The sequence below is a fragment of the Cricetulus griseus genome, chromosome 10 (genome assembly GCF_003668045.3).
Source record: "Cricetulus griseus strain 17A/GY chromosome 10, alternate assembly CriGri-PICRH-1.0, whole genome shotgun sequence".
NCBI lineage: Eukaryota > Metazoa > Chordata > Mammalia > Rodentia > Cricetidae > Cricetulus > Cricetulus griseus.
The window spans coordinates 21,776,679-21,802,948 of NC_048603.1; the positions used below are offsets into that span (position 1 = coordinate 21,776,679).

The 26,270-nt window shown below is 52.5% G+C and overlaps 1 protein-coding gene across 2 annotated transcripts in view; it reads right to left on the bottom strand.

Moving 5' to 3' along the window:
- The window catches only part of LOC107977585 (thyroglobulin), a 172,540-nt gene that overhangs the window by 8,024 nt on the left and 138,246 nt on the right, over positions 1 to 26,270 (bottom strand). For both annotated transcript variants that reach the window (XM_027431565.2, XM_035449671.1), the window contains exons 42-45: positions 15,941 to 16,102; positions 14,748 to 14,915; positions 6,509 to 6,690; positions 3,298 to 3,405 (exon numbers count right to left, since the gene is read on the bottom strand). In XM_027431565.2, the coding sequence (XP_027287366.1) occupies positions 3,298 to 3,405; positions 6,509 to 6,690; positions 14,748 to 14,915; positions 15,941 to 16,102 (620 nt within the window). The remainder of the gene's footprint in view (positions 1 to 3,297; positions 3,406 to 6,508; positions 6,691 to 14,747; positions 14,916 to 15,940; positions 16,103 to 26,270) is intronic.

Genomic DNA, 26,270 nt, shown 5'->3' on the forward strand with positions numbered 1-26,270 from the left:
TCTACACACAAATCCATTACTGAGTGGCCCCAAGAGATCCTATTTCTGTGTTCCTTATTCAGATGAAGAAACCGAGTCACCAAGAAGACCACATGACCTGCCTCAGGTCAGTAGTGATGAGAGTCAAGCGTGCCTTGCTAACTGGAAGTAGAAGGTGCTGGAGTCCCTGACGTTTACCCGGGCGCTAGGCTTCTGTGGTGCATAGCCACGCTTCCTAAGCCTCAGTGTCTTCCCCTGGAAGTGAGGGGACAGACATTTCCAGCGCTGCAGAGCTCAGGCTAGGAGTGGACAGCTGCGGCTGATTTGAGAGAGCCCGTCTCCTCCTTGACTCACTGGCGTCTGGGACCCAGGTTCCCTGGATCTCGGGGAAGGCTGTCCTCTAGGCTCACCACCTTACTCCAAACCGTAGCACCAGCCCAAGAGAGCCACGGAGCAGAAATGCAGGGCCGTCTCTCTCCTGCCATGAGAGATGGTTTGGCTTCTGGCTTCACCCCTTCATCACAGTCTCTCGTGGGCACCTCTCAAGTCGTCCCTTAAACACAGAGCCTCGGGCTGAGGGTGTTGAGAGCCGCGAGGTCCCTTCAGAATCTGAGGCAGCATGTGGCTGTTGCATGGAGGTTCCCAGGGTCGTTCTAAGGGCCCAGTCTGGAAGTCCTCAGAGGGACAGGCAGGGGATAATCAGCAGAGAGAAGCCCCGGCTAGCCTGGAGCACTGAGGGTGCTGTTGCTGGCAGCTGAGTCCTTCCCCAAGGGCCTTGACACCAGCAGCTTCCCGGGGAGGGCTCTGTGATCTACGGGAGGCTGAGTCCCCTCCAAAAGAGACATTGGAGTCCTCACCTCAGGGCCTTAGGATGGCACCATGCTTGGGGACAGTCTTTCCTCAGACTGAGTTAAACTGAGGTTGTTAGGGAATACCCTGACCCAGCAGGACTGATGCCACTGCGAGAATTGGGGATTTGGACCCAGGACACACACAAGGGAAGCAGGGGATAGGGAACAGGAAGACCGACTGCTTCCTGCTGGGAAGCAGTTCCCCAGGCAACCAGAGGCCACGGGTACCTGGCACACCCTTTCCAGGACCTGGACAGGATTCCAGCCCTGCTGGCATCCGCACTTCACAGCCCCTCCAAACACGGGGCAATATATTTCTGCTGCTCCAAGACCACAAAGCCTGTGGCCCCTCCCGAGGGGAGGCTCTGAAACTAAGCCAGGGTTCACGCCCTCCTGACCCTGCCGGAAGAACTGAACGGTATGCATGCTGGTGTTTTCCTCTGCTTTTGTTGTCATGCCTGGGTGCCTCTCTCTCTCTCTCTCTCTCTCTCTCTCTCTCTCTCTCTCTCTCTCTCTCTCTCTCTCTCTCTCCTCTATCTTCTCCCTCTCCCCATCTCTGTCTACCCCTCCCTCTCTCTCCCCTCCCCCACCCCACCCCTCTCCTCTCCCCTTCTCTCTCTCTCCTGTAATTATTTGGGACAAAAGATACACGTTCCTTAAGGCTCCCGAGGATACAGCCTTGCTGTGGGAGGCCCACACCTTCCTGTAGCCTCTTCACCTCACTAGAAGGCGGCAAATACTGGTCAGAGAGCCACGAGTGGCGCGAATCCAGACCCTGGCACTGCAAGGCACGGCCAAGGATGATTCTAGGAACATGTTCTGGGATAGGTTTCCAGGCCACAGTGGCTACGGACCACTGGGCTGCAGCCTCCATCTGCCGTGCCCACAGTCCTGAGCGCCTGCAATATCCCTTTCTCCCCTCCGCGTGCTCCCATGAGAGCTACGGTGGGCTATTGAGCCTCTTGCCCTCAACCCCAAGACACTGTTTGGCTCTGGAGGTGGGTGTGGTGGAAACTATAAATAGCTCTAAGCAGAGAGACCGTGTGATCTGGTGGAGGCAGATCTCTAGGCTGGGAGGGGCAGAGACAGCCATTGCTCTGCAGTGACCCAGCGGCTCATCTTGGGGGTAGAGGAGAACACACTGAACCCCTTGAACCTCAGACTCCCTGGTGCAGGGTAAGCGTCTGTGATCCCCGAGATTCCTACATGTAAGACTGATCTTCAGTCTGTTGGTCCTCAGAGTTGAGCCTTCGGGGGACCAATTCACAAGGTTGATATGAATAGCGTCAACAAGGCCCCCAGCAAGCTCTTTCGCCTTCCTTTGGAGAGGTGCCTCCTGGTGAGGCAGGGGCTCGCCCTCTAAGACACCCCAAGATGCTGCCTCTGCTGCTGCATCCTGAGTCTAGACTTCAGCCTCCACAAGTGTGAGGTGCTTTATTGGAGTGGCCTGATTGGATCAAGACATCCTCTGTCTGCGAAGCAGGGACTAGTGCTACCCTCACAGGCACCCCGCGTGCTTCCGTGGAGCGCTGTGAAAACTGAGCCGCCCATATGGACACTACAACTACGAGACCACAAGTCTACTGACCACATCCTCCAAAGACTCCACGTCTGAGACCAGGATGCTGCCCCTTTAAGGTCTTACCCAAGGACTGCTGTGTGAAGTCACCATTCAGATGTCACTTAATGTAGGCATCTATCTCAGTTTCCGCTGCAATGGGCTTTCCCACGTGTAGGGAGGGTAGAAGTAGAACCTGGGCCACACAGCCCTCCCTCTAAATGCATGTGCTCCCATCATTTTTTCCCCTACTTGTCTCTCTTCTGTTTTGTTGCGCCCCAGGATTTTATTACCAGGTGCTGGGCTGGAGTAGGGGTGATAGAGAAACTGGGGTACATGGAAAACATTCACCTGGACTCGGCAGCTCATGCCTCCTATCCCAGTGCCTGAAAGGCTGAAGTAGGGATACTGATGAGAGTCCGTGGCCAACCTGGACTATATAGTGAGTTCTAGGCCAGCCTGAGCTACAGGGTAAGAAAATATGAAACCAAATAAACAGAAAAACGAATAAATAAATAAAAAACAAACGCTGGCCGCTGTGGAAAGTCATTTCTGAAGTACTCGGTTCTTAGAGGCAGAAACAAGTAGGATGCTAGCAAGGGAACAGACCCTCTCCATGCCCAGGAATAGTGAGTAACTGAAGTCAGAGCTCCAAGCTCCCCATGGTGGACGGATCTTCATATATTTGTACTTTATCTTCCCAGGAAGAAAGACTAAGGGATAAAGTGCCTATTCCCACTGCCCCATTTGCAGCTGATGGAGCCAGGGCACACGTGGTCAAGCCCTGTCCCATACCACGGAGGCATAGCTTGTGCTTCATCCTGCCTCCTTTCTCTTCTCGGTGTTTCACAGTGGTGACGGGGGCCCTTGGCAGGCGGCCTTCTCTGCCTGCATTTGCTATAGCCTTACCTGCCATGGCCATAGTTTTCTGGCACGTGGTACATGAAGACGTTTCCACGGGTTCTCCTTGCCCAGAGGCTGGCCATGTTGATCATGGGACAGATGATAAAGTAGTCTCTGGGGAAAGGACAGAGGAGGGGGTTCAGTTACATGGCTCTGGGAGGGGAGGGCTGTCCCAGGCGAGTGTGTCTCACAGGCAGGCCTTGCCCTCCAAGTCCATCCCCCAAAAATCCCCCTGCCCAGGCCTTACAGGGGTGCTTTCCAGTGGCCACACTGGTAGATGTGTGGCTCTGGTTTATGGCAGGCTGCAGTCTGAAAGGTGGGCATGGCGATGGATTTCCCACGTCAAGCAAGAGGTCCCTGTTGGTCTGAACCACTTTCCAATCAGCATCACTTAAAGTGTGCTAGGGAGCCCAGTGGATGCACTGGTTAAGCGTACCTCTGGATAGACGGCAGAGTGCTCAAACATTCTGCATGAACAAGGTACCCTTGGTTCTAGCTCTTTGCGGACTGAATTTGCCAAACCTCTAACCCCAGGCAACTTTCAGCAAGGCCCCGAGACAGTTTTGCTTGTAACAGGGATTAGAAAATTTTCTCCGGGCTTCTGCTCACAAAGGCTCCAAGTAAAGCCTCATTCGGTCCAAATGGTAAGAGGGCGGCGTTCCAAAACCTGCTGAGGTGATGGAGACTCATACTGGTTCCTCATTCGGGTGAACGTGAGCCTACTTAAGAAGCTCTGCTTGTGTCCGTGGGCTCTGTATGTATGGCCAAGCAGGCCGTGTGCCTCAAGAACTGGTCAAACCCAGGGATCAGACAGATCACGTTGGCCTCGGCTCTGGGGCTTTGAGTTCCTACTACATTGTTGGTAAGGTAAGGCCCAGTAGTTCTTGGTCCTCTTTGGTTTTCCTGCTGAGAAGTTTGGCCTGGGACCCTGTCCTGCAGAGACTTTGCAATGCTGGACACTCTGGAATCCCGTCTCATCAGTGGGCTATCCCCCTTCTCCTGGTCATGGAGTTGGCAATGTTTGGTGATTGTTGGTAAAGCTGAAATGCCACAGGTGGGGCTGGTGGGGCTGGTGGGGCTAGGGAAGTGGTCTTTCTCAGCGGGTAGGTGTGGGGCAGCTAGGTTTCACTGCAGAACAGCAAAGGATGGGACTGGACCTTCAAGAAAAAGGCTCATGCCTGCCTCCCCAGGGAGGGACGCTTCCAGGAGACTGGAAACACAGAGGCTGAGGGAATTAGCAGCCTGAGTGGTCAGGCAGAAATGAGGGCCTGAGCTGTGGGGGCTGGAGTCCCCCAGTGGAGCTTTCCTAGATCTCCACTCTTTCTCCCGGAAATATGTTGCCTTTAAGGCCAGATAATGACCTTGAAGTAAGAACCCGAGTTTGCCTAAGCTCATCTGCTAACAAAATCTGGGGGAGCTTGAGTCCATTGTGAAGCCGGTCAGAGTGAGGGGCTGTGTGTCTGTCTGTCTGTGGGTTCTTAGGGTCCATCTAGGTCGGTCTCCAAAGCTACTGGTGGGTTTCTTAGTTCCTAGTGGAGCTCTTCATCAAGAGGCCTGTGAAGGCTTTCTAGGCTACAGAATCCAAGCAGATGTCCCAAAGTTCTGTTGCTGCAGACTGTTGGAGCGGAGCCATGGTTTCCCAGGTGGAGAGGCTACAGAGGATTCTACAGCCCATTCTTCCTGACAGCTAAGGTCCCTGAGAGCTTTGACCCTGGCCTTGTCCCCACGGCTTAGAGCAAAGACAAGTGTGCTCCTTCTGGAGGGAGAACAGGTTTGGGGGACTGATGCCACCAGGTCCAGCTTTCCCCTGGAGGGATCCTATGGGGGAAACCAGAATACAGTTCACTATGCTGGCCAAGCAACCTCCAAGGTAATTCAAGAGCTGGGGGCCACATGTCCAGGGTCTCTGAGGAAAGCGGGCTACAGTCTGTTTGTCCCTTGATTCACACTCTAAATGTACTCCTAGCTCACCTACTTGCTCAAAAAATAATGTTTGGTGACTGGGGCGTTGGCTCAGTCAGTACCGGGATTCTCTCACAGGCATGAGTAGTCAAGTTTGATCCCCAGATCTATGTAAAAATGCCAGGCCCGGAGATGTTACTCTAATTCCAGCTCCAGGGAGATAGTGGCAGCAGGATCCCTGGGACTCACTGGCCACTTTGTGTCGCCTAATTGGTGAGCTCTACACCAAGGAGGTGGGTGACTGTCACGAGGATGACACTCAGCACTGGCCTCTGGCCTCTACACGTGTGTACATATGCGTATGTACACATAAAAAAAGAGTTACTTTGGCTTCAGTGAATTGATGATAAATAGGCAGAGGGGGACAACGTGGCGCAGTCCTTCCTAAATAGTGCTGCGGACAGTGGAATGTCAGGGACGGGGCGGCAGAGACTGGGGGGCGGGCTTCCGTTTTCTTGGGGTGGGAACAAGGCATGCTTCTTGTTAGATTTTTGCTTAAATTGAGGGCGCGCTCTATGGAACATGAACCATGGAGAGCACAGAGAGTATATTAACCATAGAGTGAGAAATGGAAGAACAGAGTAGGGCAGAGAAAGAGAGCGAGCGTAGGTGGGAGAAGAGGAGAGGAAGAGAAGAGAGACGTAAGTGGGCAGGGGTCTGTCTTTTAAAGGGGTCCTCTACACCTGCGTGCAGACTTAGTTCCCATGGAACCCTGGGCTGACCGGGGCACTGCCTGAGTGCATTCTGCCAGGTAACAGGGGCGGGCCAGCATAATGCCTGAACCTTCTACTTCTTAAGAAGGAAGCCTGAGCGATGAGTGGGTACGGAGGTGGGGGGGGGTATCGACAGTGGGCAACGGCACCCCAAGGGAAGGAGTCACGCAGGCATTGAGAAGCCTGGGCTCATTCTGCTAGGGTAAGGAAGACAGAAACCTCCTGGCATGTCTCCATTCCCACCGCTCAGAGGACGCTGGACACATGTAGAGCTGACTGCAGAGCCATGGACAAGTCTGCACCCCTGGTCCTTGTCTTGTCACCCTCCCACGTGATCTGAGGGCCCGTCAGGGGGTAGCTACTTCGCGGTGGGTTGAGAGAAGTGTACCGAGGTCACCTCGAGCGTCTAGTCCCAGGCACTCAGTGCCTCCATCGAGATCCCAGAAGCCTCCGAACCCTCATCCACAGCAGGCAGAGGAGTTGGATCCTGCACGATCTGACGCGCTGAGTGGCCCTGACTCACTTGGTGGGGCCTGGCTTACCGGGTGGCATTCTCCAGGGCCCGGGAGAAGGAGGCATAGTCGTCTGTGGAGTGCTCCAGGGAGTAATACCACACGGCGGCCGCGAGGATGCCGGCGTCTGAGTCCTCGCCACCTAGTGAGTTCTGCAGTGCCTGGTAAAAGGCTGTCTTGCTGTTGGTCCGGCCTTGGCGCTCCTCAAATTGCTTTGAAAAGAGGGAGGGGAGAAGGGAAGAGAAAGATACAGGATTTCCCAATCCTATCCTGAAAGGCACACACTGAGTCCTTGAAACAGCGTTCTGGAATTTTTCTCTCCGAGAAGCATCTTTAAAACACAGCGTTAAGCACTTGCAGCTGTTTCACCTCCACCTGCTTTCCACTGTGTGACCTTCAGCAAGTGGCTCCGCCTCTCTGTGCCTTCCTTTGCCCATCTGAAAACAGGAGTGGCCTCCCCCAGGGTTAGGAGTGGGACACGAAGCAAATCCCACTTAGTGTGGACCGTCTTAGTCCTGATTGCTGTCTGATACCGGGCCACGTGCCCGCCTCTTTCTGGTTTTACCTGGCTGGGTTTAGCAGACTTGTGCGGAGCTGGGATCTGATATGAGACGTTTCATCCCATCCCACGCACCGCCCTAGTCATTCAAAGCAGGAAGAAGATAGTGTTGCCACAAGAATACATTCTTCTCCAGGGCCAGCTCTGCCTGGCCTGGGAAGTGTCTGGGATCATAAGGTCACACTCCCTGTCTACTAGGCAATGCTCCCGTGGGTGGAGACAAGGACATGTGATGGATGCACAGAGCCTCACAGGGCAGCCTTAGCAAGGGCAAGGGTACGGGATGAGGCTGGGGCCAGCCCTGCTTCAGGAAAGACAGTCAAAGGAGCTGCACTGCTGACCTGAGGGGCTGCTTGGCTGCCCAGGAGCAGCAACCACTCCTCCTTTCAGCCTCCCTGCCCTGCCCTTGCCTGGCAGCTGACCGCACTGTGGGGTGGAACAACTCAGCTCCTACCTTCTGGCCTCAGTTTCCTTCTTTCTGAAGATGAAGGGTGGAGGATGCCGGTCTTTTCTGGATGCAGGTCTGAGAGTGAGGCCAAGATGCCTGAACACCAGGCAGGTTCAGGAAGCATAGATGTCTACGTGTTTCCAGGAGCGTCTGGATGCCATCTTGGCAGGCCCTGGCATGTTTATGCTACTCTGTAAACCTCTCTAGATACAGGGACTGATCCAGCATCTGGACACTGGAGCCGTATATTGGTGAGCTAACAGGCATGTTTCCGCCTGTGGGACAGGAGCCTGGCCTACCCACCTGAGGCATGCCAGATCAAAGACATGCCCCAGTCGCATAACACTAGCCTCAGGAGTCAGTGAGGAGGACCCTGGGGGCTAGCATACAAAAGGGCCATGTTTCTTTAATCTTAAAATGCGTTTTAGAAAGAAATCTGCATTGCATCACTATCCGCTAGGCACGGCTTGTGAGTTTCCGAACATCTCTGGCACGCACAGCCTCCAAAAGCCACTGGGCACGACCAAGGTCACAATGAGAAGAGGTTTGTATAAGAGCACACAAATACACCCCAGCCTCATCCACATATCCGAGTTCTCTCACAGACCCCCTCAGAAAAACCTCCCCACAAATATCGGGCACCCACTTTGCTCTTACCATTGGTATCTGGGGTTAGCATTCATTTACTCTGAGCTAATAATATCGGTTCCCACCCACCCACCTGTCGTCTATCGTACCGATTTCACAGGTTTCCAAAGGTCTGGGGGAAACTGAATTGGATGATTCTCACCTGTTCTGATTGCCTAGAATTGCGCATAACAAAATGGCTACTAAAACCGTCATTGACCCCCCTGTCACTTACAGCTTGGTGTTAAGCATTTCCCAAGTGCTTCACCAAAGTGTTCCAGAAGCCCCAGTGCTGGGTGTGGCCTCACCCCATTTCAGAAATTACAATCCCAGACCAGGGGAGTCTGTACCTCCTTGGGGCCATCATACAGAAGGCCAGGATGGGCTGGTAATTAGCTCAGGCCTTATGATGGGGGCAGCCAGTCCTTCCTCTGCTCTAACTTAACCACGACCCAGAGTTGCACTGCAAACACAGGGCCACATAACACAGAAGGAGGTTGACCCATGGATGCATGGCCCAGAGTGATGACAAGAACACTGACTTGGGAATCGATGCAGTGAGGGCCCGAGTCTCCAGCTGCCTTTGAGAGGTCTTGGAAGAATTGTTTCTCCTCTTCCGATCCCGACATCTTTAAACTGCAGAGGATGGTGTGGCCCAGCTCTGGGTTGCTTCTGGGAGGGTTAGGGTACCTAGGCAGTCAGCCCCTGTAGTATCCCATGGCAAAGGTATGTCTGTTTGAGCTGTAGGTTAAAGCAGTTAAGAGGCTCCAGAAGAAGGACCTTTGTGGAGCCAGCAGCCCACGATTGGTTCCCAAGTCTCTCATTCTCTGGTGCTGCGGCTTTGGCTTGCCCTGTAACCTCTCCAGTCCTCAGGTTCCTCGTTGTGCAGACTGGAGTTAACTAAAGTCTAGGCTACGGTGTTGTCTTTTGAGTTTGGAACGGCAGTCTGGATCACCCTGTTCAAACTCTGGCACAGGCCACTTAATAAAAGAGGCAAACTTGTATTAGCTGTCAGTTTCACTAGCTCCAACGAGAAAACTAGAGTAGAGGGCCGAAAGGCCCTAAACCACTTGACTACAGGATGGAGAAAGCCCTGTGTGTCTGACTTCACACACGGCTCCCCTCTTGCTTTTATTCTTATGTTCATTTCTTTAGGTGGATACCATGAATCTTCAAAGGGCTGTGAAAGTATTGATGGCTGCACTACTGTAGGTGTCAAATCCCCTGGCCTGTTGGCCCAGCTCCCAGCCCTTAGCAAAGGTGCTGAAGAGCAGGGGGTGAGTAGGACCCCCTTGGGCATTTCCTGTCTCAAGGTGTTCCGCAATGCCCCTGCACTGATAGAGAAAAGGTGGCGTGGAGAAGGCCCAGTTCTGGGATCCCGGGGGATTTACAGCCACAGTGGGGTTCCTGGACACTTGGAAGGAAGTTTGCCTCCACTTCCTAACACGGATGGGGGAGCCCCAGAGATGTCCAACTGCCAGGACTGTTGTGTTGTCCCCAGCCATGCTGGGGAACACTGTTCACACTGAAGGAGCTCGTTGCGTGTCTACGGCACCACAGTCTGCTCTCTACCTTCCCCGTCAACCAACCCTCACCAAGGTCTTGATGGGCCAAGAGAATGCTCGTGTTTTTGTTTTGTAAGGGGTGTGTCAATGCCATCATTTACTGCTTACACACACACACACACACACACACACACACACACACACACACACGGATCTCACACACACACGCGTGCGCGCGCACACGCACGCGCACACACATACACACACACACACACACACACACACACACGGATCTCACACACACACACACACACACACACACACACACACACTAGGGATCTCACACCACGGCTCTCCTCGTCTCACGTCTTCCTCTGCTCCCTCGACTGCTCTTCAGGCTCCCAGGGCATAATCTTCCTGGGTCTGGAAGACAGGCCACCCCATTCTGGCTTCTGTATCTCCACCTACCCTCAGATACCCCTGCTTCTTGGCTGTCTCCTTCTCCCTTGCAGGCCTCAACCCAAAAGACACCATTGGGAGGCTGTTCCTGTCTATCCCTAAAGTATACCCCCCATTCTCCTATTCCCTTTGCAGCACCCCCTCTGGCTCTGTTTTCTCCAAACATGAATATATATGAATATATATATATATATATATATATATATATATATATATATATCATTGTTTCTTATTCCTGTGAGCTCTGCCAGGCAGGGGCTCTTTCTGCATCCTCAGAACTTTCTCTCACATCCCAGAAGACCCCAGGACACAGAGACTTTAATGAAACTCTGGGGGTGCTTGCATAAGTCACCCATGTAGCATCGTTCACTACTTAATCTTACTAGAGAGCTAAGGGCCAATGGCCAACCTTCTTCTATCAGTCGGATGTGGCGGCATCAGTGCCAAGTGTCTATCGCATGTTTAGAGACCCACAAAACATTCTCCTCTTCGCTCCTTTAGAATTTGTAAGAGGCAATATGATGACAATTCTGTGGTGATAGTACAATAGCAGTTCTGGCTTGCTTGGCACTCACTCATCTTTATATTAATAGTCATAAAATAGCGTCTATTTGGGGGTTGAGTCCGCATGTCTCCCCTTTAGCGACAGCCTCCAAAGCATGAGGTGAGGAGACGGAGACGTGGGGTGTCGGGCTCTGAGGATCTGGGTCTCAGTGGGGATGGAAGGGTCACAGATTGTTAGGTAGGGCATCCCGGAGCCCCACAGAGTCCCTATCTTGTGAGAGCTGTCTCCATTCTTAGATGTGCTGAAGGCAGGCAGGGCTCGCTTCGCTACTTGGAAGCTACAGTATCCACAGCTCCGACTGGCTAAGCGACTCGCCTAAACCATGTGGTAAAAATCAGGAATCGTGACCTACTATCCTAATTTACATCCCGTGTCTCCCTAGGTCCAGACCTAGCATGAGGATTCGGGGTGGTGGCACCTCTTTCCAAGAAGTCTCTCTCTCTCTCACGTACATACACGGAGGATTCCTGCATCCGTCTATTACTGTGAGCTGCCACCAAGGATTTGATAGTGCTGCACTGGGGCTCATGCCAGAGACTTGGCTGCCAGGTGCAGCTTTCCAACTCTCAGACAGCCCCCCCCCTCACAGGCCCCCACTGCACCTGCTCCTGAATGAGGCCAACTCCCAGCCAAGCCCAGGGCACGCCGGCTACACTCAGCTTTGGATTTTTCTTGCCTTCCTTGGAGATGCTTGGAGGGGAAGCAGAACCGCGTGTCTTGGAACCAGTCTGCTTTTGCTAATGCAAATGTAATCTTGGTTAATGCAGACAGACTGTCAACTTCAGCAGTCAGGAGGAGGAGGAAGGGAGATGATTCCCCATTTCAGAGACCAATGAAGAATTTCAATAGAACGCTTCCACTTTGGGGATAAGATCATCTGGAGCAAACAGAGGCGTTCCACCTTCCCAGGCATCTATGTGGCCCCCATGCTTGGCAGGTATGTCTCTGGGTGTCATGAGGACTCCCTGGGTGGACCATAGTGGCCTGGGTGGCAGGGGTGAGAGTCTTTGGGATTTGATGAAGCCCTACCCACTCACCCTCTTTGGTATGAGGGTATTTGGTAGTCTCTGCTATCTGGGTGGCTGGTCCTAAGGGCTGAAAGAAGGCTAGGAGGTCCCTACCCCTCCCTGAACTGTGTGTGTTTGTGGGCTGGGCTCCAGCTGGCATTTCTGTAGGCTGCTATGAAGAGAAAGTGTGTGTGTGTGTGTGTGTGTGTGTGTGTGTGTGTGTGTGTGTGTGTGCCTGTTTTAGCATGTACATGTACCTCTGATGTGATTTAAAAAACTCACCTGAGGTCAGATGGTTCAGTGACTATAATCCTTTGTATTTCTTTTTGGGACCAGTGCCATTAACTGTTTTATTAAAAAGTGAATCACAAAACTATCATGTATTCAGATGCAACTATTTTCTGGACAGTGGGGTATGTCTGAGTCCTCTGGGGATATTCCGAAGGGTCTCTATGAGTAATCTCCCAATTTACAGATAGGGAGACTAAGTCTCAGGTTCTGGGGAAATGTAATAAGTGCTCCTGACTACAGACAAAACACATCCAGGACTTCCCCCTGTTGTGCTGACAGAAGGCTAAGGGAGGGGGGTCTGGTCAGACTTTGCTCATTTGCCACTCAGCTGGCAGTCTCACTACGGGCAACGGACCCCACCCTACCTCTTGTGTTCAGGGACATGATACCCACCTCTCTACGCAGCATGAATACAGTCATTCCCAGATGGTTGCCGTGTTGATTCTCTATGTTCTGACCTGACCATTACCTCTTAGAGGGCGGGATACAGTTGGAAGATACGTGTAAACCGGCCCTGCCTCTGGCACACTGTGAGAGATTGGTTCACTTTGAGTGGCACAGCAAACAGATGCTGCTTCTAGATACCCATGCTGTGCACCCTGCTCGACTAGATGTCGTGATTGCCTGGGTGTAGTAGGGTCTTAGAAGTGACCCCAGATGAAATGAGGCCCATGAAGCCTGGGGACGTTCTAGGAGAGGGGATAGCATATGTCACATACCTGAGCACAGCTAAGGATCACCGAAGACATGGAACTGCTCTGGCCATGCAAGGTGACCGGGGAGGGCATAGTGAGGAGTAAATTTAGATCCCATCAAACAAGTTTCCAGGGCCACTGTCAGGACACAGCTCTGACTGCTGGAGAGGGGCTTGGCTGGCTCTGAGTGAACTGGCTTGTAGATGGCTTGCAGACTGACAGAAAGTGAGGTAAGTCTATAGTGGCTAAGCCTGAGAACGGGGCTGCACTGGGAGGATTGTGGCGGGTGTGTGAGTTTGAGTGGGGACAGAGGTGGCCCTAGCAGTCCCCTGTGAGCTGTAGATGAGGAGCTGTAGACAGCTGAGTGGAGATGTTCAGCGGTCTCTTGGCTCTGACAGCAGTCGGGGGTCAAAGCGGTTGCTGAATGGACAGCTAGGCTGGAGGTACATGTGTCCCAGTCATCAAGGACTGGTATGAAGAGAGCTGAATCTGGCTTCCCTTCAACCACTGCTTCTGCCGCCCCCATCCTCTGGGCCGGCAGTGCTCAGGTGTGCTCAGCAGGCGCAAGGTCCTAAGTCTGCACAAGCGCTCAGTGAGACGGAAACGGGTGACCAATGGGCAGTGTGCCAAGGCCCAGCTCCCTGTGGGGTGGTGCTGGGGAAGGGTGGACGTGTGCGTGCGCACTGGCTTCCCTGCTCTGGCCACCCCCGGGGACACACCTCCCCAGCAGGACTGGTTTAGCAGCGAGCCTCCTGCCGTATGCCACGGTGTACTTTTGTGAGTGAGCCCCGGACACCTTGGGTAACTCAAGGAGAACCGAAATACAACCCTGAGGAAGGATTCTGGCCCTATAGTCTGTCAGCAGTGGCAGTTCCCCAAATACCACTGGGACAGTGCTAGGGAGGGCGAGCCCAAGGCAGCGGCACAGACAAGCAGCCTTCTTGTGACTGGCTAGCAGAGTCGAGAATTATGACCTGGGCTATGCTCTGACCCTCCGTAGCCCAAATCTATTAGCGGGAGGCTACTTCCTTCACTAGTTGGGGGAACTTCTACTTCCTGGAGGTGGTGTAGGATGCACCTGGCAGGGTGGCCCCTTTCCCCATCCCCCACGCTGTCTGTCTTAGATGGACCCTGAGCTGAGACTCTGAAGGTAGCCTTGTTCTCTGTCATGACAGAGAGACGGGAGGCATGCTCGGCACACGTTTCCAGAGCTGGCATTGTGAGGACAGGGTCTCCTGCCTAAGGATCAGATGTCCTCTCTCACAAGGCAGCGCTGTATGTGATATTGCAAGGAAAAGGCTACATCCCACCTAACTTATCGTGTGGAGAGAGCAGCAATGGAGAGAGAGCCATTCTGGCTCACACTCCCGGAGGCAGTCAGTGCTAACTGCTTGGTTTTTTTATCTGTCCACACCATGGGCCTTTCGTATGGAAATGCATAAATACGTACATTGACATACATGCATATACTTGCTCCTTGAACATGAGGGCTAACTCAACTCCATGTCTCTCTATGTCTTTGTTTTCTGCTCAGCAGCCTGCCAGTGCCTCCCTCAAGACAGCAGAGAGATCAGGCTTCTGTTTTTAACAGCTGCGTAATATTTAGCCGTAGTCAGAGAGTATCTTAATTTAGCCAACCATTTCCCTGTCGAGGGACATCTGGATTCCTTCCCGTTTTGTGTGTGTGCCTCTGTGTGTGTGTGTGTGTGTGTGTGTGTGTATGTGTGTTACATTGTGTGTGTGTGTTACAGTCATTAATGCCGTGGCAAATGTCCTTGTGCACACATTGTGGGAGAGGAGTGCTTTTGCTCCTGGAGAGGTACCCTGCCCCCCCTACCCCCCCACCCGCACTCCTCCCCCCCCCGCCCCGAGGCTGGGAACACCCCATCAGCTTCTACTCTAAGCTCTTCACAGTGATTGATCCACAGCTGCAATTTGCGAGCATAGCTGTGTGAGTCACCTCTTGTCAATGTCTTAGTTCTGAACCCGGCTTCTGCCATGGTTACCTCCAGGCTTCTGTAGCCTTGGCTAGCAGTCCTCTGTCAGTCAGGGAAGTCAGCCTGTCAGTAGCTCCTGGTCTAGGGTGCCAGCAGAGCTGTGTCCCTTCACCTACCTTCACGGCCTTTGCCCTGTTGATGATCCCATCGTCCTGGGAACCCCCTATGAGCAGATCCACCTTCGCTGGCAGAGGCCTCTTCAACGCTCTGGCCGGAACTTCTCGCAGGTACTGGCCATCGACTACAGGGCCCCAGTAGTGGAACGGGCCACTGACAGCCAAGAGCTGCAGAGGGAGGAGGGAGGCCATTACTCACATGCATTGTACCGTCCTCTTTAGACAAGGGACAATCCCAGTCTTGGCTGTGCAGCCACTGGAGCTGAGGGATTGTAGCAAAGAGGGACAGGACGGGGGCCACAAAGGTCTCTGTGAAGGGAATGCTGCAAGACGGAGCCACATCCACCTCTACTCCCCAGAGCCCAGTAATTCTGCCTCTCAGTGTCCATCTGTTATATAACCATTGGTGGGACCTTAACTGTGAGTGCCCCTGCCCCAAATCCAGTGAGCTCTAATGGAAAGCAAGGGTAAAATGAAGAGGACAACAGGCGAGCAGGATCCTGTGACAATGCCAGTTGCTGGACAGCAAATCCCCCCTCAGCAATGCTGGGCCCCCAGGAGCCCCTCACAGAGCCCTTCACCTGGAGTGACAAGAGGAGGAACAGGAAGAAGGAGCAACAGAGAGAAGACGAAGGCCTTAAAGAAACGCCAATGGCTCTAAAGGGTGGCACTAGCCAGCACAGCCCACATAGGTGAGGCTGAGGACAAGTCTTGGTCTAGGTCCCAGGGTGCTGACTCCCACTTATGAGGGTAAAGCCTCTTGGTGCCCGCCTTACGGATGTCAGGGGCAGCCAGCGACCCGGGCTGAGAGCAAGGTCTTTGCACATAGAAAGGAGATGCTCAGCCGTCTGTCTAAGGGGCTGTGACCTGACATTGTGCCTCCGCGGTCCTAGCATGGGGTATGCTAGTTCATTTCATCTCTCAGCTCTAGGTCTCCACCATAGTTCCCTCTTTGTACATAAGACGTGCAGATGGCAGAGAAACCTGTCTCCCGTCAGTAGCCTTGTGTGTGCTTTCACAGCCCGCAGCTCCTAGACCTGGGAGACAAATTCATCTTTGTGGGCCACTGGCTGGATCTGTAGCTTGGGCGGCAAGGATCATCACGTCTCCTTGTTAGTTGGGCCTTGGCCTCCCATTGGTGAAGAATCCTAAGAGATGGTCCCTTCCCAACCTGCACGCACACCAGCGCCCACCTTGGTCTGACCATCGTTGAGGATGTTGGCAGGCTTCTGGCGGAGGCAGGAAACCACTTCTTGGATGGATCCAAGGCATCCAACATCCTTTGCCAAGGCCACAGCTTGCCGTTGGGCCCTGTCTGGGCTGATGACAGCAGCTGGGGACAGTGCGGAGCCTCCCTGGAAAGAAGAGCAAGGGATTGGGGCCAATGGTCTGCACGGCTTTGGCCGCTGCTTAGGCTGCGGACCCCCAGGGCTCAGCAGAGCCGTGTACCCTTGTCCGTATGCCGACCCCTGGGATCCTGGGAGATCCAGCGTGTGTGGGTGTCGCGGGTGACCAGCGTGTAGCAGCATGCTGTGTGAGGAACTTGGCTTCCTTATCTGTGCAGCGAGGGTGAGGGATGAGTTCATCTCCGGTCTCGCTGTGCACTTGGAGAGTATGTGGAGGCGAAGGGTGATGGCTCTAAACAGGAACTGCAAAGGGCTTCTGGTAAAAGCACTCTGCAAGATATAGCTGCATCTACCTCCATCCCCAGGGAGCTCCTTAAGCAGCCAGGTTTCCTGACTCTGAGATGTAGCTGAATATGAAAATAGATGCTACCCTCAAAGACGCCACTGGTTCAGCTAACGGGAGAGGTATGGGAGGCGGGTGCCTGGTCAGATACGCAACCAGACAGAGAGAGCCTAGAGCTCAGCTATCTTCATAATGAACGTCTGCGTGATACTTGGCATGGGAATGAGTCCCACATCCTTGGGGTTATTTTTCTGACACAAGAGGCCAGCTTCTCTGAGATGCCCATTGCTGATAAGAGGCACACCATGGACCTACGTTCAATGGTCAAGCGTCCAGCCACTGTGAGGCAGGCTCTCACACACATATACCTGGAGGCTCTTGGTGGGAGAGTGCTATCCCTATCCCATATTGATGTCTACTGGTTAGGCCCTTGAAGGGTCCTGCAGCCAGAGCCCGAGGCCAGGCCAGCAGCGAGGAACTCATCCGAGGAACAGGAAAGTACATGGGGTGAGCAGGAGGAGGACTGTGAACCCAGTAGCTATATATAGACTGGTGACCAGAGCCCTTTCCAATATCTCTGAGCTGTGCAGATAAGGCCAGAGAGCGTGGGCTGCAGAGCTGAGATAGTGTGAGACTGCACCAAGGGGTTCTGTGTTTTGCTGTGTTTTATATACTGAACACAGCCTGCTGGTACCTCCTGCAAGATGTGCAAACCAGACTCCCCCGAGCACCAGCATCTATAAGCATGGCAGGACCCACCGTGCTCCTCGTGAGAATCGATGCAGTGCAGGTCAAAGATGCAGCCAGTCAGGACCCGGCCGGCAGTGACCTAGGCACTGAGCCACCGTGGGTGACTTATTGTGAGTGTGAGCTTTACACCCTCGATTTATTTCTGTAACACCAAGTGGCCAGCTTTTCTGAGAAACTACTTGATATGTTACTGTAACAGAATGGCTCTCTCACTGGAGGTATCCACCCTGCAGCCTGCATGCAAAGTGTAGGGGTGGGAGGTGGTGTCAAGATGACCCAGCCTTGTCTAGAGACATGAGGATTTCAGGGTGGGCCTCTGATGTATATATATATATATATATATATATATATATATATATATATATATTGCCTGCTATAAATAGCTGGGGTTCTTGATACGGGGAGAAAGGAAGTGGGTAAAGGCGTGGGCTTCACTGACACCGTGAGATAGCTGAGAGAACTTTCCTCTCTCTCTTTGTTGCAATCAATCTTTCTGAAGGAAAGCGGGTTCTTGGTGGAAAATCGGCAGTTAAACAAGCTGCCCTCACTGGGGGGGCAGGGACGTTTGTCAGGACTTAGAAGTGTTGGGTCCCTGATGAGCAGAGTCTGGAAAACAGCCTGAGCTTAGAGGGAAAGGGACCAGGCTGCAGCTCCAACTCTGTCACTCTGACTGAGTCATCCTGAAATTGTGACTTGGGTGACTTCACGGTGCTCAGCTCTCATCTCAGACCTGCCTGGAAGAAGGCATTAGCTGGCAAGGCAACAGAGACACTTGCGTGTGTGTGTGTGTGTGTGTGTGTGTGTGTGTGTGTGTGTGTGTGTTTGAGTGTGTGTGTGTGTCAATTTTGCTGTCCCTGATGGCCCTGCCTTAGGGTTCAATGTAGGGAGTCCATGAGAGGCCGGCTCCACGTCCTTCCTAGAGTCCCCATGCTCTTCAGTTCTCCACCGCTCACCAGTTTCTCCTCACTGTGACTAGGAACTCCTCGGGGAAGGCGGGAAACCCACAGCCACCTCCTCAACAGTTGAGCACCCAGGCTTGCATGGGCCATGGCAGCCTCAGGTCACAGACAGGCAGCACTTACTGTGTGCTCTGTGTTCAGAACAACCCATGAATCCCGATTCTAGGGGTGCCAGGAAGCTGTGCACCTCATGTCTCACAGCTGGGAAGGGGACAGACATGGGGTGCATCAGGCAGCCACTCACCACTCCACACTCCACCTGCTATGCATCAGCAGGCCTGTCTCTGTGGCCATTGGTCCCTGCCTGTCTCTGCGATAAGGTGGGGCCAGCACCCACTCAGAAGGTCCCGGCTATGGAAACAGACTGAGGTTTTGGTTTCAGTGCGGCCTGCTGTTTTGTAAGTTCCTCTGTCTTCTTGTGGAAGGGGATAAACAGTCCAAAGACAGCACGGGACAGTGATGCAGGAGACCCCACACCAGTAATCGGCACTCAGTGAAAGCGAATGCTAATTAGCATCGGTAATCGTATTAACCATTGGTGTCTTTCCCACCGTACCACTCGCTATTTCTGCATTGGAGGGAGCAGATATAGGACTCCACAACTGCACCGCAGCCCTCTGGGGAGCACCCCTCGATCCCACTGGGTTATGGACTACAGTGAGTTCAGAGGGATACTTCAGAGGGATCATCCTAAGTGCATTTTGACTCTGTCTAATTTTCTGTAGAGCTTTACACCCTAAGTCCCCCAAGCTATGGTCAGATGCACGGTTTTGCAAAGTATGCACTGTGCTTAGCAGTCTACACATCTGAGTGACCTCAAGACAAGATCTTTGTGACTTGGGATCAGGAAAGAGCGTAGAATTCTTTTGCACTGAGAATTCCAAGGAGGGGGTGTGGGGCACCTGTGTGCCTGGAGAACTGGGCAGAAGAGAGGCAGGACTGGAGAGGACTTAACTTTGATGGGAGAAAATGTGTGTAAGTGGGAGGGGCTGGCAGGTCCCCGGGGGACGGAGCATTGTAAGTATTTAGGAATATCACTGCCTACACCTGTCCACGGTCAGGCTGAAATGGCTTGAGCACACAGCCAGCAGGCCCCTGGGCAATGACTGAATATGAGTGCCCACAGAGTGTGGGCTACCGAGGACGGAGTAGTGAAATGATTTTTCCATCACTAGCTAAAACCACCTGCTCACCACCCTTTTCCTATAGACGTGAAGGGCAGAAGTGAAACTGGGTCAAAGGGTAGGATGCAGCTTGACCCCTTCATTGTTGGAGGAGCCAGAGTGAGCATGGGAGGCAGGAGCCCAGCCAGGCTATGGTTCAGGAATTCTGGATGGGGAACAGAGTCAGAATGGGTGTTAGCCTGAGCCTGCCACTGAGTCCCATGGCCGCTGGAATCGGAGCTTGCCTCTGAGAGGCAAGGAGAACCTGGAGACAGACCTGGAAACTCCAGCAAAGAGACTAAAAATGGTTCCCATCCAAGTCTGTGCTAATGTTCTCTTGCTTGCCCTTAGCCTGGAGTCATTTCCTCTTTGACACCTGAGCCTGTGGCTCTTCCAGAAGTGTGTTGCTTGGTTTTGGCAAATCTGAACATGAGTGATGGCAACAGATAATACAGCTTTCATCTTGAAACTACACCCTGTGGGGGCACAGCTCACTTCCTTTTTCTTCTTCACTGGAACCGGTCGTTCTTGGTTCTAGTTAGCAGAGGCTATGGAACTTGGCTGGGAAGAGCCAAGGTGTGGCTTGCTCTTGCTCAGTGTCCTTGGCCTGCCAGAGATGGGAGTGGTCGGCTTTGGCCTTCCTAACTAAGTGGTAACTGGTGCAAGCCACAACCAAGGGGTGCTGTTTGTAGGTAGAATTTGAAGGAGAGCCAGTGTATTGTACACGCGTGTGCACAGGTACATGCCCTTACAGGGAAAGTGAAAGGCGTTCAGTTCAGCCTTTGTAAACGGGGCTCTTCATTTATGTATGTTTTTATCCTGTGATCCACACAATAAACTTCTACATATTAGCAACCTTCCCACCCCCAACCCCAGATGGAGAGACCACAGTCCAGAATGAGGAGGTGAGGTATATGAGATCTTGAGTCTGGTAATAACAGCCAAAACTCTAACGCTTTTAGCTTCCTCCCATGCTCTACTATTTGAGAACAGCCCCAGCCTAGCATGGCACAGCACGGATTCTCATTCTCCACTCAAGGGTGACTGGCTGGTGGCAGTCTGTAAGGAAGAGGTTTACAAGGACGGCCAGAGAGCAGGGTGGTATGAGACCTTTCTTTCCCCGTGTGGGTCGGGAGTGCCTGATGGAGGCCAGTCTCACTCAGGGCTCTAAAAACGGGGTGTCATGCCTGCAGACTGGGAAGGTCACAGGCACACAACGTTGCCCACAGGTACACGGTCGGTCTCTCGGCAAATGTTTACAACCTCACTGCCTTCTGCTCAGTACAGACCTGCCAGCTATGGAGCCTGTTCTAAGTACCCTAGATTCTCTTTAGGAGAGGAACCCACACTACTTATTCAGATGCTCTACCGTATATGACCCACTCGCATCCCTAACATTTCCGTAGATGCAGGAAGAGCGTCGACAGGGTTTAATAGCTTGCTGGTACCCAGTAGAAGAGGCTGAGATCCAAGTGTTCCGATTCCAGCGTGCTTATGCACACCAGCCTACTGCCCCAGTGGATGGCAGGATCTGGGTGAGATTCAAAGGCAGTCTGTTCCAAGGCTTCACCCCTGTTATCTGCCCTACCCCACCCTGGATTGCATGGGTGTTTCAACTTCGTCAGTTCTCAGAGCCCTCGACCCACTCATAAGGAGCCCGTTGTGGAGCTTTGCCAGCTCCTTACAGTGTCAAGAACAGTCATTGTCTCTCTGAATTATCATTGCGGTTAGAAACCATTTGGATCACATTTAAAAGCTGGTTTCCCACCATAGTTTCACCAATCCTTGCTGTGAAGGCAGCAGTCGCTAGCACTTCTCCCGTGAGCAAATCAACAAGTGAAGGGTACTGCTGAGGCCCCTGCAGTTCACTTCAGGGCGAAACCCCAGAGAAGAAGGGTCTGGATGAGGGGACAGGCTCTGACAACAAGCCTCACAGGCCTATATTGGAAGCAGACAGGAATAGTCTGGGCTTCGCCCCTCTGGAATGGGTTGTCCACCTACCGTGTTTTCTCCAGGTCTCATGGACTTCACAACATGTCTTTTGCTGCCTGTCACGTGTATAATGTTTAACTGGTTCCCTTACCTTCTGACTCTCAGAAACCATTTATGTGCATGGTAGTCAAAAAAATGGCTGACTTCCCCCACCAGGCATCACACTTGAGAAATGCTACCTCAGTGACAGCCGAGGTGGAGTCTGCACTCCATTGAAAAGGGGTCTTCAGGTAGTTCCCCAGAGCATGTCCCTCCCCACTGCTGCTAAAGAGTGCTTCCTCTGCATACGCGGGCCTGCACTGCCCTTTAAGGCTGACTTGAAAATCAGGAGTTGCAAAAGGTCCTTCCTGCTTCTCCCTGTATTTCACTCCCGAGTCCAACCATCCAGGAGGCCCAGCAGTCCCTGGGACTATGGAGAGAAGGTGACAGCTGGGCCTATGGGTGGCAGGGGAGAGGCTGAACTGTGGTTTAACACGTTCTGTTATTGTTCACCTTTCTAGGAAGGCCTAGCCACATGTCACCCGTGGGTGTCTTTGTAGGAGACATACATTTTCTTAATTTTGTAGTTGGAACCTGAGATCTGGTTGTCCATCTCTTGACTAGAAGAGCACAACTCGAGACTCAAGACTTTGCCTGCCCTAGAAAAGGTGTAAGTGTGCAGGATAGTCTGATCAGACAGTAGGCCTTGGGAATACAGAAGAACACTCTGGAAGCCTCTTGGGATGGCCTACAACAGTGAAGACTTATCCAAGAGACTGGAGGTGACTGGACAGAGAGGCAGGGGCTACCTAGCTTGGGTGGAAGCAATACACTGATCCAACAGGGGCTTCTCCACACTACAGGAGAAGGAATGAACTTGAGGGAGACTGCTCCTTCGTTTCTGAGGTCCAACTGTCTGTTGACCCACTGACTTGCAGGCTGTGGCTCTAGCTTCCGGCGTCTCTTTGGGACCTCCTGTCCCCATAGTCTGTGCATACTTTGGCACTTCCCCGGCAGAGCCCACTTCCTCATCTCAGGGTCTGAGCCCAGCCCCCACCAGGATGAGGGCATCAGCAGCCTCCACGCTCCCCACTCAAGCAGATCCTTTCCTTCAAATGCGACCCTGGGTCCTCCCGGAGTCTCTTGCTAAGGTTCTGATGCAACTTCTACGAGAAGAACATGCGTCCTTCTGCACCTCCATGTTTGCTCTGCCTTGGGGGTCTATTTCCCATCATGCCCTTCAAATCTGTCAGATGAAAGCAAGTGTAATTGGTCACTACTCTGAAGAGGTGTAGGAACACTAGTTGGAAAATGGGCTTTCACGCCGGGGGCTCCTGTAGAATTCTGCTCGCGAAGCACCCAGCTTCTTTCTTTGGGTAACAGTTTTCTCATCTGTAAAGTGGGTACGTAGCAATGTCAACAGGAGAAGCACCAAGAGCATGGGGGTAGCAGGCCATCAGCCTAAACCCCAAGCCCAGCTACACAGCCTCAGCAAAGCTACTTAAAGTCTCCGGGCTTCAGCTTTTGAGGATTTAAAGCAAGGGTGAGAAAAGCACCTTCCTTATATATTTGTTTGGAGGAGTTTTTGAGGCAGTACAAAAGGGCTGTTTCAGGTCTCCAGGAAATAGTACCAATGTTTCCAGATAATCTAAGCAGTCTTGTGAGATCAGATATGAACACATGGCAGAGCCCATAAAACCCTCTCCATACAAATGTCTGATGCTAGGACTAGAATTTTAAAATGGTGGCAGAGTATCTAGTCCTGTGGTTATCAACCTGTGGCTCGCGACCCCCTTTGGGGTGGAATGGCTTTTCCACAGGGGCCATCTGAGACCATCAGAAAACACAGGTATTTACGTCACGGTTCATAACAGCAGCAAGGTTACAGTTATGAAGTAGCAATGAAAATAGTTTTATGGTTGGGGTCAGCGCAGCAGGAGGGACTGTATTAAAAGGTGGAAGAATTGGCAAGGTTGAGAACCACTTCTCTAGAGGCCTGTGAAGGCATCGTGGGACAATGTAAATGAAAGCCATAAAAGGCCAGCCACAGATCCCAGCCTCCTTCTGTGCTGTTCAGGACACCCAGAGTTGGCTGGCCAGTTACTTTGGGGTGGCTGTTCAGGAGACGACGGTGCTGCGGCAGAGTGGTGAGCACAGTGGCTTTAGCACCAGCCAGGTAGCCTGCAGTTTCCAGATCCCAGCAGGGTCTTTGCTGCTCTTGGGAGTGGCTCTGTTAGCAGGCTAATTCTAGCAGCTTCGGTGTGCAAAGATGCCCCAGGGAAGCTGAGTCAGCAGAAAGTGATTAAGGCCTCAAGATCTTTGCAGATCTGGGGGAAGGTCGCCCTCTTTTCTCTTTTTAAAACTTGCTCCCTCAGCCTCCCATTTCCTTTCCTCCCCGGGTGTGGCTCGCTCTGGCCACACAGGGTACCGATGCTGTATCACACCGATTGCAAGCGTACCTGCCTCAGGCCTGCATCGATGGAGACTGGTCTCGTGAGACACCCTTGAAAAATGCCTTCTGTGGCGCCCAGCACTCCCCCACCCCGAATGCCCTTCTCGAGAGAAGACATTGTGATAGCCTTGCTCTTAAGCAGAGCTCTGAGGATGTCACTGCCTTCCCTGAAGACACGGGGAAGGTTGAAATGTGAGATTTCAAAAGACATTTTCAAGACTCCTGTTTAGGCATAATCCATTTCCTCCTTGGTGTCTTTCTGTCATCATCTCCCGGATGGGATACCTGAAGACAGCCTTGCATGAAGGTTCTAGAGCATATATTTAGCAGTATCTTTTCAGTTTCCATGTGTATAGGCACATGTTATCCAGGTTACCTATGGAAGTGGTCTATGACTAACTGTGGACATCCTGAGAGATCACGCCCAGGTTTCTGCTGTGGGTGCATGATCAGAAGTTAGCAAGTGACTAGTCAAACAATAAGGAGATGCTGGAGGAAGCAGGGGAGCTAGGAGGACCTCACCCACCAAGGGGTTCTGCTCTGTTGATTACAGAAGGCAGGTCAGCGAGCCACTTGACCCTGGACTTGTATAGATCTCTCGGACAGTTGTTGAGCTGCAGACAGACACCGCCATGCCTGCCATCCTTCATCCTGCCTAATGCCACATGGCACGATTCAGGAGGCTCTGACGAGTCTCTGCGAAGGCCCCGGGACCCTAGGAACAGGGACGGTGTGGGGAGAAGACAGAGATGGGGCTCGTTCATTAGCCTGCCCTAGTAGATTCGAGAGGGGCAGAGAACGAGTGAAAGAGGCAAGACCACCACCAGTGGCCAGCACTAACCTCCTCGTCAGCTCCAGACGAGACAAAACTGAAGTCATCCCACAAGAAAAAAGGAACTGAGAAAGAGGTACGGAGAAAACCTTCCGTGAGCCGGCCAAATGTCTAGCTGTGCCAAATTCTCCCACTTTTAATGATCCCTCAACACCAGACCTTGGTTAACGTTAGTCACCGAAGTCTTGCCAGATGCTTCCTCTGAGGTCTCTGGGCACCAGAGAACCCACCATGCTGCCATGTTCTGGTCCCCTGTTCCACTCAAGATTAACACTAAGGGAGTGGAGCAAGTGGAAGCCTTCTCTCCCCACAGCTCTGCCCCGTGCTTTCGCATCGCAAGTATTTCAGCAGGGAAGTGTCTGTGTTGGATCTAAGATGGTAGCTTGCAGGCTAGCACACCTAGACGTTAGCAAACTTCCCTTCCAGGGCTGAGGACGCACAGGCTCTGCAGGCACGTCGGTGAGTTTTGTTGAACAAGGACTGAAAGGACAGACCTCTCTCTAATGAGCCAGGTTACGCGTGTGCCACCCGCTGAGCAGAGGGGGCCACGGGGCAGAGCTTATACTTTTGCTGAGGAGCTGCAGTCCCAGGAGGGCCCCTGCAGAGACAGTGCCTGGTGACCGTACAGGTCCCACCGTAGTGGGTGAACTCAGGTCTCCCACAGGCCGCTTCTCTAACTGTGAGCCAATCCCAAAGCAGGACTCCCACCTACCTGCCCCTGCCTGGGAAAGGCAGGGTAAGGTGAAATAGACACAAATGCTCTTGTCTCTCAGACACAATCTCCTTTTTTCATTCATTCAGTGGATACTTGGGGGTCACCTTTTTGAGGTATTACAGTGTGTGTGTGTGTGTGTGTGTGTGTGTGTGTGTGTGTGTGTGCCTGTGTGTTTGTATCTCTCTCTTTCTGTGTGTCTGTGTGGGTATGTGTCTCTCTGTGTGTGTGTGTGTGTGTATGTGTCTCTCTATGTGTGTGTGTGTCTCTCTCTCTCTGTGTATGTGTCTCTCTATGTGTGTGTGTGCCCACGCATGCGTGCCTGTGTGTATGTATTTCTCTTTCTGTGTGTCTGTGTGTGTCTATGTGTGCATGTGTGTCTGTGTGTGTGCATGTGTGTGTATGTGTCTCTGTGTATATGTGTATGTGTATATGTCTCTCTGTGTGTATATATATGTGTGTGTGTGTGTGTGTCTGTGTGTGTATGTGTGTGTGTGTTCGACTCACTGCCTTTGGTGCCCATGTATAAGACCTGCTTTGGTCTTTCTAAGAGTCCACAAAGAGGGGGTTTTGATGGTTTTAGGCCACATTAGGAAATTTATGAGTATTTCCCCACGGGTCTTCATGAGCAACAGGTATTGGCATCAGACTCCATGAGACGCTTAGAAATCCATACAAGGTCCTACAGTTCAGAATTTAGCTGTCTGGGCTCTATCTCTTGACATTGACTCCTCTGTTGCAAAAACAACTCCCACGGTGTCCAAGAGGGGGCTTTCACTTCTGGTTTTGTGGGGGGGGCTCTGGGTAGCCCAGGAGGATGACACATTTGCAGGATGCAGAGTGTCCACACAGGCAGGAAAGTCATTAAGTGCTTTTGAACTGCCTAACCAAGTAGAGTGGTACCTGATTCTTCCTACTTACGGGATGCTTACTGGCTCTTAAGGTTGGTTTCCCCATCATCCGTTCTTCCAATGTTTGTGCAGAAAGAAGTAAAA